The 16,384-nt window shown below is 34.0% G+C and overlaps 2 protein-coding genes across 29 annotated transcripts; one reads left to right on the forward strand and one right to left on the reverse strand.

The window, feature by feature from the left end:
• Positions 1-504: 504 nt before the first annotated feature.
• Positions 505-6,655, reverse strand: LOC106773995 (pentatricopeptide repeat-containing protein At5g18390, mitochondrial). 22 transcript variants are annotated; one of them, XM_022786124.1, is made up of 6 exons: positions 5,048-6,641; positions 4,328-4,401; positions 2,656-2,797; positions 1,793-1,840; positions 1,564-1,616; positions 505-1,053 (listed from the first exon to the last, which is right to left on the reverse strand). In XM_022786124.1, the coding sequence occupies exon 1, from the start codon at positions 6,495-6,497 to the stop codon at positions 5,130-5,132; it is 1,368 nt and encodes a 455-aa protein (XP_022641845.1). In that variant the 5' UTR covers positions 6,498-6,641; the 3' UTR covers positions 505-1,053; positions 1,564-1,616; positions 1,793-1,840; positions 2,656-2,797; positions 4,328-4,401; positions 5,048-5,129. The 22 variants fall into 22 exon arrangements, with proteins under 22 accessions (XP_022641845.1, XP_022641843.1, XP_022641842.1 ...); XM_022786122.1 differs by having other exon boundaries at positions 505-1,115; XM_022786121.1 differs by lacking the exon at positions 2,656-2,797 and adding exons at positions 3,050-3,129; positions 3,290-3,403 and having other exon boundaries at positions 505-1,616.
• A 3,688-nt stretch (positions 6,656-10,343) lies between these two features.
• On the forward strand, positions 10,344-14,889 carry LOC106773997 (serine/arginine-rich splicing factor SC35). Of its 7 annotated transcripts, none has more exons than XR_002669633.1 (11): positions 10,344-10,553; positions 10,662-10,740; positions 10,841-10,920; positions 11,013-11,079; positions 11,638-11,709; positions 12,487-12,693; positions 12,787-13,003; positions 13,103-13,243; positions 13,659-13,701; positions 13,805-13,983; positions 14,077-14,889. XR_002669633.1 is itself a non-coding variant. In XM_014660772.2 (8 exons), the coding sequence occupies exons 1-8, from the start codon at positions 10,478-10,480 to the stop codon at positions 13,106-13,108; spliced, it is 804 nt and encodes a 267-aa protein (XP_014516258.1). In that variant the 5' UTR covers positions 10,344-10,477; the 3' UTR covers positions 13,109-13,383. The 7 variants fall into 7 exon arrangements, 1 of the variants encoding a protein (XP_014516258.1); XR_002669634.1 differs by having other exon boundaries at positions 14,096-14,889; XR_002669637.1 differs by lacking the exon at positions 13,805-13,983.
• The last annotated feature ends 1,495 nt before the right edge of the window (positions 14,890-16,384 follow it).

Below are 16,384 nucleotides of genomic sequence, written 5' to 3' on the forward strand. Positions count from 1 at the left end.
AGTGGATCAACCCAACTCAGTTCACTTATTAGTGAGTTGAAAAATTCAAACTCGACCTGGTTAACCACAAGTTAGCTCACTAGCTCACCTAATGACAAGTTTTTTCTTTCAACTAAAAAAATAACAAATTTTTTTAATTCAATTATAAATAAATTTCAATATAAAATTATGTTAAATTCCAAAGACAATTTAAATTAAAAAGAAAAAATAATGCAATTCAAAATCATCTTAAACTCCAAATATAATCCAAAAACATACAAAAAAAAAGACAAAATTAAGTGGATTGATGAGTCAATCAGACTCACCATGAATTTAAGCTGAATGAACCAAATTCTTAATGGATCAAACTCAAAATTAGTCAAAATTTCAAAAAAAAATTTCAACTCAACCAAGCCCAAACCCTTATGGACCAAATTGGCTTATGGATACCAACCTATTTTGATAACACTTGTTATAGAATCCTAAACATTGAAGTTTATTATAAAAGTTCATAATATTATTACATTGCAAAGAATTATATAATATATAAGAATCAATCATGGAAACAAATAATTTAAATATACAATATTCGTAAATAGGTTTAACAATGTTAAAAATCCAAACATTATGATGACAATCACCCGGGCTTACAACATGGGTCCATTGATTGACCAAACTTTAGTTTCTTTATTTTTAAATATACAAATAATGTCTGCAGAGTTCCCATGTTACCTGCCAAGCTTTCATTCTGCCTGTCGAGTTAGTTATACTACCAACCGAGTTCTCATGCTGCCTATCGAGCTTTCTTGCTTCCTGTTAGACTAGTTATAATGCTAGTTGAGCTTCCTCGCTAACTACCAAGCTATCATACTACCAATCAAGTTCCTATGATGCTTGTCGTGTTGTATGCAAATATGTTAAACTTCTATGACTGCTATGAGGTTGATCTTCTAAGTGTCGGGTTGTCGGGCTATATGCGTGAGGCCGATCCATCCTTTTTTGCCATGTCTCAACCCATTTTCTTCTTCTTAGACATCTTCACAACTCCTAACACCATCATCACTTTCACTTTTCCTTGCACACACAGAACCAATCCACAACCATCAACCCAAAGAAAACCATCCTCCAATTCACACCTTACAATACAAATCAGAAACAGAGGAAGGAGAATAAGGGTTGTGGCATTGGGCCAAATATCATTGATTAAAAAACACCAACAATCTTTCTATAGGGTTATACTTTACACTTCCTCTAACTTCAATTTATAAGAACTAACACTAAGTGAGCCATCATCAAAATAAGAAACTAATTTACAACTTGGGTGGATTGGACTGGATGGCATATGAATAGCATCAAACATGAGAATTATTCAAGCAGTTAATAAAATTAGAGAAGAGTTTCCCCACTTATTGTCAACACATTTTTTGAAACAGGTCTAGGTCATCCTATATATAAAAATTAACAAAATTAGCCAAATGAATTATGCCACCAACGAATCTTCTCAAACAAAAAGTACCTATACCCTACATTATACTTGCTAACAACAGTAAAACTATCAAGGCAAGCAAGAACAGGGAAACCTACTTGTTGAATAATTCGACCCTATATTCCATCTTCTTTTCAACCATTCCAAATACCTGTTCCATTATCACATGAATGATTGAAACTCATCGAAAAATAATAATTACTACATAATCAAATAACACCAAAATGACCTAAAGTTGAAGTTGAACTTATTTTCAAATTATCAGATAATAACATCAATCACCAGGTTAGTTTTTTCAAAATTGGCGGAATAAAAAGGAATATCTACTTGTTCTTTTTCAAAGGCAGAAGGTGAGATATTGTCAGCCATAGTAGTCTGAAATAAGATAATAAATTATTAGACCATAAGATAAAAGGCATCACCGAGTAGATTTCCTTATGTTTAATCGCAACCATTTACAATCCAATAAAATGTCAACTATTATTCCTAATCAAAATCATGAATCATCTTCAACTAGAATAGTCATATCATATTTCATACAAGTCATATTAAGAAGCATAGAGGTGGTCCTTGTAGACTAAGATTTGACTAATTCGAGAATTAAAAGTATATAAACATGATCAACAAAATGTTGAAAGAAACTTATGTCTACAATCTGGTATAAAAAGTTTGCAGAATTAACCAAATAAAACAACACTGAACAACAAAACATAGGAAAACACTACTTTTAAACTAAAATCATACAACTCTACTATCATAAACATACTACTTTTAAACTAAAATCCTCAAAATCATAACAAGTTTTACGTACATGCAGAGGCAAATCAACCATTATTATACCAAACAGAATAAAACTATTGATAAATATAAAACTATTGATTTGTCAATTTCCAATTCATTTTTAAAGATTGCATATGAAATAAAACAATTGATAAAACACCAGGCTTTTAGTATCCAAGAAGGTTTTCTTTCACCACCCCTGTAAAATTCTTGAAAGCTCATTCCGGTACAAATGCAAGTGTATAGGAATTTTACGGGATACAAAAAAAAAAATATCATCAAAGAACTGCATACTAAAATCAAAGAACTGCATACTCCATTTATCTTTTAAAGCAAAAAATCTCGGATCCAATAATGGCATTGCATGGGAAACAAGAATAAAATAAAGCGTGACTACCAAAAGGACCTACTTATGGGTGGCTCTGAACGTCAACCAACATCTGGTGTTACGCAAACAGCTTGATTAGCTTGGACTACCTTTCTGTTCACCAGTATTACCTTGATTAGGTTTCCCGCCACAACAGAAAAAGCGTGGAAGCCTAACCACAACCCCTACGGAAAAAAGTGAGGTTAATTACTCACCTAAAATGAAAAAATACAAAAAGTTTAATATTTTAATCTTTTGGCAAAAGTATGGAAGGGACCTACACTAAGCAAACCAACCTATGCACACCGTATTTATACAATAGAAATTCAGTTGAATTTTATCAGTGCAAGCATGCTTCACTGGCAGTTGATGATGGAATCCACACATCGCAGATATATGGGAAATAAGATATATGGGAAATAAATTTTAAAGTTTACCCTTCCCTGCCTCTCTTTATCCCCTTTTCACAGAAACAAGTTAACCTCTTCGATAATGCTGAATCGGCTAAAAGGAGTGCCTAAGAAATCATGATTCATGAATCAGGCTATTCAAGAACTAGGTTGAAAGCGAAGTTCCCAAACTATTTTTATAATTTTCAAAAAATTGGAAATCAATTCTCCTACAAAACATGGTGAGAGAAAAAAAACAAACGTTATTAATATTTTACATATACGTACTCTAGCTTAAAGTCTACCAATTCTTGGTGTGATGATTCTCAACTACTTGTTCTCCTTCAACTTTGTATAAGAATAATTTGGAACTGAGAGATACTGTGAGCAACTTTCTAACTTCTGTTAACAGTTTGAGTAGCAATAGAAACAAACAAAAACAAATTTAGTTATTTGATAGCTCAATACAGTTTTTAAGCATAACTAGAGCATATCAGTGACTTTATTGATTAATTCCTCTCGAACTGGTACCACAGTAATGGTTTAGAGGAGTAAAGTGTAGTAACTCTCTCCTCGTGATCTTACCATAATTACTGTTTTCTAGACTGTTTATTAGCAGGTTTGACTCATTGTGGAATAACATGCGAGCAAGAAGGGGACCACATCTATGGCATGCAATGAAATAAAAAGTCCCATTGCTCTCCAAACTGCAGAGTAGTTTCGCTTTAGCTCAAGTATAAGGATGAAGTGTCTTTTAGACCGCAAGATATAAAGAAATTCCACCCTCCGTTCTAACCTCTTCCTTTTATCTCCAGCATTGGTTCTTGGTTCATTAAAGAAATATTTTAACTAATTGAACATGAACTCTTCATAATATTAAATTATTGTAAACATTTAAAAAAAATTATGGAATCTCATATTACCAGCAATTAGTTAGAAAAATGTATTTTCTTTGTTGTGATCCTTAGCCTTTCTTTGGCTTAACAGATTGATTTACCATTCAACTTCTTCAAATTCAGAAACTCAAACTATTTCTGTTGCATGATATAAATTTAAAACGTACAAAGAAGAAAGGACACAGTTCGCAAGCTGAGGGAAATTACAAAACTATAACATTATAGACTAAAAGATATGACCAGGTAGAATTGAACTGTTCATTAGAAGTTTATTTCACGCCTAAATTGCACTGTCTTACACTGATATATATTTCATTTAAGTACCTATCCTTCAAAAGTTCTAATATAGCTGATAGCAGAGAAATTACCCGATATTTGCAAAATACACCAAATAATAACAAACAATAAGGCGAAACAGACGAAGTCTTACTTGCATAGGACAACCACGGGGATAGGTTTCAGAGCTTTTGGTCCATTTCTTGTTCCTCTTTCATGGGAAGAAACCTGTACGATAGACAGAACCATTAAAAATATGTCAAAACACAAAGTCGAAACGATAACAGCGCACAAATAATGACACTCACAGCAAGTTCTACAATAGCTCGTTTTTTACTATTGTAATTTCTTCTTCAACAAGTTGAAATCATTTCTAACAGGAAGATGCCGGTGAAAATAATTTCAATGCACATAGTACTTACTATTCCTAAAAACATGATCACCTGATGGTATTGGAACTAGAGAAAAAAACGGTGATGCATCCGACATAAAGAATAGCTTTCTCTATATGCTACATTCTGAGATATTTCCCAGGACACTCATGTGCTAAATGATAGTAATATATTTATAATGACAACATTCTCTTTGCTCCGTCTGTCTGTCTCGTCTTACACGTCACAAATGTGGTTTGCTCAGGTTTTCAAACGTCATTCATTCACAATGTGTTATGTAATGTACGTTATTCTGCCAAACAACAATAAAGGTTTTCAACTTTTCAGAAAGACACAAGAGCAAGCAGTGCAACCAACAAGTTCCTTACAGGAATGAATTTATGATATAAAAAAAAAATCAAGTTTGTGAACACAATTGACAGAAATAAGCTAAGAACTTTAGCCCAACACAGATGGAATAGAGAGAGTAAAGGATTTGAGACCTATATTCCAATGTATAGAGAACTTTTGAGCTTGAGAGAGGCAGGGAATGAGCAATAATGGTAGAGACAAATACATGATGCATCAAACACCACGGATAGAAACTTCGAGCTGTTGCACTCTACTAGCCAAATCATGTTTGCCAGAATTCTTCAACCCATCAGTAACCATGTCAAAACAGCGCGAGATGGGGACCAACCCCATCTCAGTCATTTCAAAGAGGTAGTTAGCGGCCTCCACAAACTTCCCGGCACGGCCGCACATGGTAATCAACATGGTATAGAGAGGGCGGTTAGGGGGATGTGCCTTGGCCTTCATATCCCCAAAGAAACAAAAAGCATCATCAAACTGCCCTCTCCTACACAGAGCCTTAATAACAGGCGCATACAAGCTAGGAAATGGGCGGTTACCATCTTCAACGAAATTGTTGAGTAACCTAAATGCCTCATCAATGGAGCCACTTTTTGAAACAGCGGGAATGAGAATCTTGTAAGTGTTGACATCAGGAACCATCCCTAAAGCACAAACCTCGTGATAAAGATCAACGCAAAATTGAACGTCTTCCTTGCACACTGTCTCCACCACGGCATTGAAAGTTCCAACGTCGGGAACGATCCCTTCCTTGATCATCTTCCTGACCATTCCCTTGGCGGATTCAACGTAACCGGCGTTGAGCAGGCCTTCGACGAGAAGGTCGCGGCCACGAAGGGGAGGGTTGAAGCCTTTGTCACTCATTTCCCTGAGGAAGAGCTTGGCCTCGCGGAGTTTGCCGGAGGAGCACCAGGCGTTGACAAGGATAGAGTAGGTGGTCTTGTCGGGGTGGACGCCCTTGCGGAGCATGCGGCGGAGGAGGGCGTAGGCGCCGTGGAAGAGGCGGTTGTGGCAGAGGGATTTGAGAAGGGCGTTGTAGAGCGGGAGGGTTTGGGGGCAGTTGAGGACGGCGGCCTTGTTGAAGACTTCAACGGCCTGGTCAATGTGGCGGTGGTGGCCGTAGGCGTCGATGAGGGTGGCGACGGCGGCAGGGGAGAGGGAGAGACGGTGGTGGAGGGTGACTTGACGGATGAGGGACCACATGGTTTGGTAATTGTTGGCGTGGGCGAGGGTGGTGACGATTTGTTCGAACTCGAGAGAGGTGGGGGTGTAGGAGGGGTGGGATAGAGCCCAGTTGAAGAAGCGGAGGGAGGGCGTGGAGGCGGTGGAGCACGCGCGGAGAACACGGAAGACTAGCTCCGGGGTGACGTGAATGCGGAGCTTGTTGAGGGTGCGTTCCAGGTAGAAGTCGCGGCGCACGATGTTGGAGACGTGGTGAATCACTGCAAAGTACTCGTCTCGGGGTGAGGCCGCGGTGGTTAGGGTTTTAGGGAATGAATGGGAATTGAGGAGAAGTGTTTTCGAGAGTTTTGCGTAACTCTGCAGCATTGCGTTTGCAGCATTTCTCAGGAGCCTGTTCATGTCTTAGTAGCCTCGATGAAATTATTAAGCAACAAAATCTCAAGTATATCCTCAAAACTCGTCAAGACCGAAAACACGTATATTACAAAGACTAGGACAAAGGAGCAGAGAAAAAAAACAATACACAAATTTCATAAATATATCAGTTGCTAATTCATTTTTAAAGATTGCATATCAAATAAAAGTATAAAGTATTGATAAAAATAAGACTAGGCTTTTAGTATCCAAGAAGCAGATGATGCCATATCTTTCATTCTTACGGTGCAGCCAATGTCACTTGTGGTGCTTGGGGAAAACTGGTTCATAAATATAGACTTGAGGCAGTAGTTTTATGCTGGAACTAGTGCTGGACAGAAGTGTATGCTGGAGCATTTATCTTGGTGCAGCAACTGACGCAGTAATACTTGGAAAGCAAAGACGAACGTATAAGCTGGACTGATTGCAATGTTCATTTTCTGGGATGAATGGCTCACTAGAATCAATGCTGGAAGGAAGTAGGTGTTTGACGTGCTGTAGTGTTATTTTTGGATGGAATTCAGATGATGGAAGCAGGTCTAGGAGCTGGTTTGGATATGGAATTTCTGGTCCATATTTGAATGCAGTGTAAGAAATGAATACTCGAACATTAAACTGGTGCAGTGGATTTATGGACTAAATTTAAACTGGAGTCAGTTAGCTTCATGTTGTTTGTTGTTCTGGATTGAAATTGAGTGCCGGAAAGTTTAAGATGTGTTAATATTACAGTTGATAGGTATTTTAAAATAATTGATTATTATAGTTAACAGGTATTTTAAAATAATAAGGTTAAACATTTTAAAGTTAAAATAATTCAATAATATAAATAAAAAAGTTTAAATTCGTCTCATCATCAAAAATATTTGTCATATCTTTAGAATCTTTTCTTTTAGTTCTCTTTATATTCTTTTTACAATTTCTAACATTTAAATCATCTGTTTAACGATTAGGAGGTGTTTGACTGATCATGGTAAAGAATTTTTTTTCTTTTCTATCAAATCATTTTTCCTTGTACAACAAGTAAGTTTCTCTTCTTTTTTCCTTTAACTTTTCAATCAAATTCATACATAAGAGTTCTCTACGCATGTGTTAAATTAGTTTTCTTAGTATCTCTTCGTTGATAAGAGATTCTAAAGACTTATTATGATCATGTTCTTGTGGTTTATAGGTTTTTCTAAAGTTTCTTGAGCTCGAAGCAAGAGTAGCGAGCTATGTAGAGCTATGGTTGTTTCTTTTTATGTTAAGGAAGTTAGTTTTATGATTTGAGTATTAAATTTAAAGTATGATTGATGAATTTCTATATTGATAGGATGATTTGGTTATATCAAAGATGAATGACTTAGTGATAATTATGTTTTGATTAAGTGAGATTAGTTGTGTGATGTTGGATGTTTTTTATAAATATGTGTTTTGATTGAAATCAACTCGTGAATTATATTTTATGGACTGGTGATGTTATATTTTGGTTGAATTGTTGGGTGGAAATGCATTTGTTGAATTTTGGATCATTTTTTGATCAAAATGGGTGGTGTTGTTAGCTGACTTTTGGAAGAAATGGTAAAATGGAAGAAATGGGAATTTGGAATCATTGGTAATGTCATTTGAGACTGGTTTGGGTGATGGGTGAACATGTGAATGGTCTAGGATTGTATAGTAGAAGATATGTTGTGTTTTTCATTGACTTTTAGGTATATATTGAGGTTTTGAGTAGTGAATTTTAGAAGAAGGTTTAAAGGAAAAAGGAGGATTTAAGGTTTGTTTTTGAGTTCATTTGGACTTATTCAGCCTCGTTGCTTGGTTATGGGCAAGAATTAGTAGATTTGAGTTTTGATCCATAAAGTATAAAATGAGTTGATTTTGAGTGGAATTTCATGGTAGAAAGAGTCACGACTTGTTTATATTAGGTTATTTGCCTATACACATGTTGGTTGTAGCTCAGATTACCATTTGAAAGTGTTAGAAATTGGTGGAAGTGCATGAGAAAGGACATGTGAGGTTGGAGTAATGTCATTTGGCAGTTTGGAGTGTTGTTAGATTATGAAGAGGGGTCTTAATGAGCAAACTGCTCGTTAAGCGAGTAAATCAGGATTCTGACATTGAGTTCAGGGGTTGGGCGATCTTTCTCACTAGGATGTAGGAGTTCTCTTTTTTCGCTCTTGTTAGGCGAGTGGATTGGTTCATTTGACGAGTTTGTAGGGTGTTTGAGTTGTGGTTATAGGGGCTAAGCGAGTAAGCTCGTTGGGCCTTAAAAGCTCACCGGTTTTGCTCTCGCTATATGAGTGAAGACTACTCGCTAGGCGAGCAAGTCTGGATTCTTTTGGTTTTTTTAATTGATTTTTTATATTTGGTTTAGTTGTAAATGGTAGAATGATGTACCTTGTATTCTGTGATATAATTGAAAAGTGTGATGACATCTGAATGATGGTTATAAGGATTTCAAGGAGAAAACCTTTAAATGTATATATTGGTATAGGAAACTAGTAATTAAAGATTATTTTGATGTTCTCGATAACTTGAAATTTCAAAAAGAGAAAAATAATTGTAGTTGTAAATGTTGTATTTATATTTATAGCTGTTTGTAATTTATCTTTTTTTTTTCGACTTGTAAGAAATTTATTGATAAGATATTTATCTCTTTTATAGTATATGTTATATTACACTTCTCATAATTATTCTAATTTTATTGATATGTGATTTATTTTATAATAATGTTAGTATTATTGAAATTGAAAGGTTGAAGATAAAATAATTATTTAAAAAAAATTAAATTTAGAAAAAAAAATTTAGAAAAGCAGTTACAGAATTAAATTGGTAAATATTATTTATTAAAGGATAAACTTGGAAAAAATATATAAAAAAAGGAATAATTATATCTATTAATGAAAAGACACGTGTTCTTGAATAATTACAAGTAATAATAGTAGTGATAATTATTATTATTGTAATTATGAAATTATATATGTAATTATTATAATTTTGTTGTAAATGTTTTTTATTCTATAAATATTTTTATAATTAGAAAATTGTTAAGTTGGAAAAATGGTTAAATTTTTAAAATGGTGAAATTGACAATATAATTATTTTAATTTTAAAAAACTTTTATTTAAAATGTAAATTTGGAAAGAAATGTATACATAAAAATGAATAATTTTTTATTATAATAATTATTTAAATTCTCTTTTTTATTATAATTATTTTTAATTTACTTTTTAAATAAAAATTTCTTTAAAATAAAGCAATTATTTTTACAATTTTATTCTTAATCACGATTGCTTTACATTTACTGTGTTTTTTATTTAACTATTTTTTAAACTTGCCCAATTTTTTAATTATAACTATCTACAAAACGAATAAAAATAATTCACAAAGTTATAAAAATATTTATATTTAGTTTTATAATAATAATAATAATAGTAAAAATAATTTTTTATTATTATTATTATTATTTTACCATAAGAAAAAATTATCGCACACGTGGTACATGTATCATGTATTTTCACCAATAATAATATTATAATAGATTTTCAAATAATTCAAAAAAAAAGTTTAAATAAATATTAAAAATACAAGTATAAAAGAGAAATAATGATTAGCATTGAAAATGAGTAAAGGACAATCAAATAAATTTACTGATATTTAAAATTTAAAACATATATAAGTATTTAATTAATTTAGTATAATATAAAAATTTAACAAATAATATTTTTCAATTTTAAAAAAATTGAAAAATCAGGTGAATAAATATTGTGAATAGTAATAATTCATTTGGTAAAAAATAAAATAAAAGAAAGAGTTGGATGTGAAGATAAATAGAGGGTTTGGCACAAGGAATGTTCAAGAAGGTTTGGTTTTTGCGGCCAACGCTTCACAAACCCAAACCCTAGCCCCTTCTTCTTCTTCTTCTTCTTCTTAATCCCTAATTTCTTATCTTCTTCTTCGCTTCTGTCTCTCTTTTGCTAACAAACATGTCTCACTTCGGACGCTCGGGTCCTCCTGACATTTCCGACACTTACTCTCTTCTCGTTCTCAACATCACCTTCCGTAGCTTCTCTCTCTCTCTCTCTCTCTCTCTCTCTCTTTCTCTCTTTCTCTTTTTCTTTAATTTTTATGCTAAACCCTTAATCTAACGTTTAATCTTCTTGTGTTCAGGTACCACCGCCGATGACCTATTTCCTCTATTTGACAAGTATGGGAAGGTTGTCGACATCTTCATCCCCAAGGATCGAAGGTACTTTTAAATTTCATTTTCAATTTTTTTCTCACCGTTTATTCATAATCTTTTTCTCTATTTAATGATTTCTTCTTTGTTTATTAATTTTGTCGTAAAGGACCGGTGAGTCGAGGGGTTTTGCCTTTGTGCGTTACAAGTATGCTGATGAGGCTCAAAAGGCCGTTGATAGGCTCGACGGTATGCTTTCTTGTTTTTGTTTTTGATTCGTTCATTTAGTCTTTGTTTTGTTAGATTCTGTTTTGAATGGCCGAGTCTTGTAACCCTTTCAGGAAGAATGGTTGATGGTCGTGAAATAACGGTCCAGTTTGCCAAATACGGGCCTAATGCTGAGAGGATGTAAGTGGTTCCTTTTACTTTTATACTTTTGTTATTTATTTATTTTGCTTTTAATATCTCAGTTGTAAATTGTAATTTTTGTTGGAATCAACCTTCACTGTGTTATTTCTGCTTTGGGTGGTTTTTTGTTTTTGTTATTTCTGAAAATGAAAATTTGTTGGGGGATTATTTCCTAGACCCTCTTTTTCCCTTTTGAAGTTGTTGCCATTGTCTGTTTCTCTATTTAGATATTCATCATGGTTTTAGCTTAATTTGCAAACATACACTGTTGTGTTTGGGGTGTTAGCATTCCATGTGGCAGTGGTGATGTTGCTAGGTTTTGAGATTGAGAAGTGCGAAGAATTAAAGAAAATGATATCATCTAATTTGTGTTCTCAATTTTCTCTCTATAAATTTTGGCCCACGGTTTGAAAATGACCAGTTTCAGAAGTTAACCTTATTAATAACAAAGAGTTTTGGAAAAACAGTAATCAGACTGGCCTTGCTCCAATTTAATGATTTTGCATGAAGATGACATGTGAGTTTGTCCATGGCTTAGTTAATTTTTTCAATTTGCAGTCACAAAGGAAGGATTATTGAAACGGCCCAGAGATCAAGGCACCGGTCAAGAAGCCGTAGTCCCAGGAAAAGGTTTGCTGTTGTTGAATTTACTTGCTTCTTTAAAGTGTTCTGTTGGCTTTACTGTAATGAGAAGTGTTGAACTACAATTGTAGAATTATTTAATTTGTTGATAAAAGTTGTGCTAGTATGCTTTGATTGCCTGTTTTTGCCTTGAGTTTGATGTTCAATTTCATATTTTTTCTTAGCTTTTGTTTTTATGTTATGTGATGTCCATGTTACAGCTAAAACAATATTTTGGAATCTAAATTGGTACACTATGAGCTATGCTTTTGTGGCAATCAAGCTGTACATCATGCAATCTAATTTTGTACTTATGTTGTTTTTCAGAAGTAAATGCATAGCTTTTTTTTTGTTGCTGTTTTTTTGCCTTGGATTCTTAATGTTGTTACCTGAAGTTCAGGGATAAAAGGGGAAGTTAAAACAGGCCCGTGTTCAGCATATACTAGCCTTCTCTTATCTAGTGAACGCTGAATGCTTTCTCCCTGGCAACTGTCATTTATTGGACAGAGTTTAGTTAACATACATTCAAGTTGTCAAATGTTTTTAAAAGAATTGTGTTAGGATTAACAGGGTTTGGGAAACATTTTTTTTTTCAGTTTTCTTTTTGAAGAGAAAAGCTATTATTCCCCCAAAATATTATTTTCAAACATACCAAATGCCATTTATCCAGTCATTATGAAAATGATCTTTAGCAATTAAAACGAGTTTTTATAGCCAATGTAGTTTAGTCGTTCATTTTTTCAGTTGATGTAGTTGGAGAAATGAATTTATTAATGTCATCTGCAGGTATCGTGATGACAGAGACCGGGATTATAGAAAGAGAAGTCGCAGTAGAAGCTATGATAGGTATGAACGTGACAAGCACCGTGGGAGAGACAAAGACTATCACCACAGAAGCAGAAGCCGTAGTACCAGTCTTGATTACAAGGGTCGTGGTAGGGCACGCTATGATGATGAACATCATAGTAGAAGCCGCAGTAGATCAGTTGACAGGTCTTCATTTGTTGATATATAGTTTCTTGCAATTGTTTTTACCCCATTCCCTATTGCAATTATGTTTGACTCTTTCCTTGATATTCCTTATAGTCGCTCCCCTGCACGACGCAGTCCTAGTCCTCGAAAGAGTCCTTCCTTACAGCGGAGCACTTCTCCACAAAGGAGTACATCCCCTAGGAAAAGCCCACGGGGTGAAAGTCCAGCAAATCGTAGCCGTGATGGACGTTCTCCTTCCCCGCGCAGTGTATCACCACGCGGTCGCCCTGAAGTTTCACGAAGCCCTTCCCCTCGGAATTCGAATGGTGATGTAAGTAACTTGTCTTAATGCAGTAATGAAATTTTTACCAACCTTTTAGTCAACAAGGTATTTATTTATTGTGGCTTTTCCATATTTTTTCTCTTGCAGGAATAAGATATGCTTCCCATGAAAAATTCTAGAGTGCCGGACTATTGCACCTGTAGCTGTTTTGCTATTGTTGGATCTTTTAGTCTGTGTGAATGGTCTTATCAGAGTCATTGAAGGATTTTATGATCTAAGTGCTGTTTGGTAGGGTCAGACTTCCTTGATGTTTGGTTTTTATATTTGGACTTGCTATGTTATCTACTTCAGTGTTTGGTAACTATTAGACCTTGTAGTTGATAGGATGATTCTACCTCAGTTTAAGGGATTTTTGCATTTTATTTTCATTCTGCTGTTTACAATTTTCTCTCCACATCTCCATTTTCATTTCCCATTATAGGAAGGAGTGAGATCTAGTTAAAGCTCAGTTAATTTATATTGAAAAACTTATTGGGTTTTATAGTTATGATCCGGAAAAGTGATGGGGGCCTGATAGGCGCATGTTGGCATTGTTGCTGTTGATGCTGTTTCTATGTCATTGATGATTGGTCGTGAATTTGATGCTGGTTGCAAGAATATGCTGATTTAAGACTGATTTTTTACCAATGTGCTGATTAAACAGACAATTAGTTGACTTGGTTTTTTCCTGAATGATCTGATCATTGGTAAGCTTTTTTTGGTCAATTTTTTTTTTCTTCTGAGATCCGTAATAACCATTGAGAATATTCTGATTTTTGATCTGGTAATCGTGTTTGGCCTCGGAAAAAGTGTCCTAAACGGGATTCTTGATGCTGTGACGAACAAGTTGAGCATATTTTGACATGTAGCCGATGCCTCATAGGAGTTGGACCTGTCATTTGTTGATTCAGATGCGGATACTAAACATTAAACTGTGGGTCGTAAATATGAACTTTAATGTGCTGGTGTTTATTTGGAAGTGGACAATGGTAACACACTCATGGTTACTTTTTTTAGGGTATTTTAATGGATAATTTTTAACATTGACCTTTCGAGATTATAACATCTGTCACTTAATGTAGTGAGATACGTTTGTTGTAGCACACTGCTCAATGACACTGTAGCTGTGAGGTGGTAGCTGATGCATCTTTAGTAGTAAGATATGCATGTGTTCGTGAATAGTTTGAAGCACTAACCAGTTACTGTAGCTGACTGTTGCTGCCCTCTTTGCTGAGATCGGGTTTGCAACGGTATTAGCAGTTGGTACACTGATGATGGCTGTCTAGCTGTGCTGCTGGTTTCTGTTGATTCCAAAGCCGCATGACAGAATTGTTTTTCACTATTGAACTGGTGTTTTATTTTCGTATCCTCAGTTAAGTTATTCATTCGTTCTTATGGCATTAAAAGATTTGTTGCTTATTCAATTGTGATCGTGGTTAACATTGTGTCTGGTTGTTATTGTTTTACAACTGAAGCGACCAATGTGTTTGCAACAAGTTTCTCCTCAACGAATGAATTTCTCTCTAGGTTGTAGGTGTGCACTTCAATTTATTTCAGTTCTTGGCCGTTTCCTTGAATGACTGTCTACTATTAAACAAAGGTTATTAAAGAGTGCTATGCTGGCTGTCGAAGCACGCAGAACCAATAAACAGTTTTGAATAGGCACAATGAATATTTATAGTTGGTCAGTCTTGAGCATATTAAGATCTGGTGGGTAATTTTTTATTTGAGGTATTATAGGTATTTCTAGGGTGTTAAGCTGAGCTATTCCCGGTTTAGAAGACTAAATCATTGGTGGGAATTGTGATCGTTTTGCTTTAAAGAGAATTGTGGATGATTTAAGGTTGTGGATTTTTTTCGCGTACTCAATAGTTAAATTGGAGGACTCTTGATGATGATGGAATTGCCGTTGGCTATTTGCTTTGCGTGACATGAGTTTTTTTTTTTTTGTTTTTTTTTTCTCTTAATCTGGGTTAAAGGAATTTGATTCAATTAATTGTAAATCAGAAAACTAAAATTTCTAAGTTTTGTGGAATAACATTCTTATTTGGCTGAGTTGTATGTTGGAGATGTGGTATTTAGAAGGGGTCAATCTAATCAAAATTAAAGCTGTATGCTTTGCATAGTCTTATTTATATATTGAATGATTTATATGTATGGTTGTATTTTCGGAATAAATGTTTGATGTTTAACTTTTGACATTCATATTTTAATTAAATATACTTTGTGAACTTTTACGTTTATTTGGTTTCTTATTCTCTATATTATATGTGGCTTCTTGTAGAAGTAATTTCAAATACACAACCAAGAAAAATATGAAGTTTAATTTCGGCTTAAATTTGAACGTAAATAATGTTTAATGATCGACTTTTAAAATGGGTCTCTCTAGTCAATTAATTTCCACTTTATTTGATAAAATAATTATGCTTTTGTATAAATTAAGCCTTTTTGAAGGAAGCATTTCATAAATGGTTACAATTATGTTATAACTCTCCACTTAAACATAATGGATGTGTTAGAAAATTAATTCTCATGCTTATATTAACAAATTTATAAATTTGGTAAGTTAAGACCCAAAGAAAGTTCAAATTAAAATACTGATGTTTAGATGATTGAGTCCTTCTATAATTGCAACTTTATCTGTGGCTATAGGAGGTTAACTCGTAGTTATATTCTTTTATATTTATCCAATTTGAAAAATTAAATCTTAATAAAGGCCACAACTGTGGAATAACTATATTTAGATTAGTTGAATCATTCTGAAACCCAATCTGTTTTCTCAGGTAGAGAATAAAAATGTTGAGGAATATCGCAGAGGGATAATTGGCACGAGTTATTGGTCAGAAAGGAAGAATCATTGAGAACTTGTGATTGTAAATGTAATACATGACATCGCAATGAAGATTGACCAAGCGGTCACTGCAATCATGAAGTTTTACAGACACATGTACGAGTATCATAACAGTAAGGCATCAAATGCCGAAAAGTAAAATCTTTATTTGAGAAAAAAAAGAAGAAATACTTTAAAAATTATGTAAATCTAAATAAAACGAAGATAATGATTTCACCAATAAACAACGAGAAAACTATAGAGATAAAATATATAAAGTATGAAAAAAGAGATGTTTTTGTTTTGTTTCTAATGAAGATAGGCAGAACAATTTGGTATTTCTGATAGTCGAGAGAATTGTATAATTTATGTTGGCTTAAACCTTCATAGAAGGAACTTTAGTTTTCATTTTTGTTTTTTCATGACATTGACAGATTCTTAAACCAACTTGCATTAAACTTAACTACAATTAGAAGTAAATAAGAACATGTTTGAAATGAGATTTTAAAAAATACATCTTGTATATTGTAGTTTATGATCTTTCAATAATTAACTGGAGT

Source organism: Vigna radiata, chromosome 9 (genome assembly GCF_000741045.1).
Source record: "Vigna radiata var. radiata cultivar VC1973A chromosome 9, Vradiata_ver6, whole genome shotgun sequence".
NCBI lineage: Eukaryota > Viridiplantae > Streptophyta > Magnoliopsida > Fabales > Fabaceae > Vigna > Vigna radiata.

What these genes read in the sequence shown, in the direction of transcription:
- LOC106773995 (XM_022786125.1), bottom strand. Translation starts at nt 6,497, where the DNA reads ATGAACAGGCTCCTGAGAAATGCTGCAAACGCAATGCTGCAGAGTTAC.
- LOC106773997 (XM_014660772.2), top strand. Translation starts at nt 10,478, where the DNA reads ATGTCTCACTTCGGACGCTCGGGTCCTCCTGACATTTCCGACACTTAC. An exon ending in GGGCCTAATGCTGAGAGGAT is followed by an intron (nt 11,080 to 11,637) that starts GTAAGTGGTTCC and finishes TTCAATTTGCAG; the next exon opens with TCACAAAGGAAGGATTATTG. An exon ending in AGCCGTAGTCCCAGGAAAAG is followed by an intron (nt 11,710 to 12,486) that starts GTTTGCTGTTGT and finishes TGTCATCTGCAG; the next exon opens with GTATCGTGATGACAGAGACC.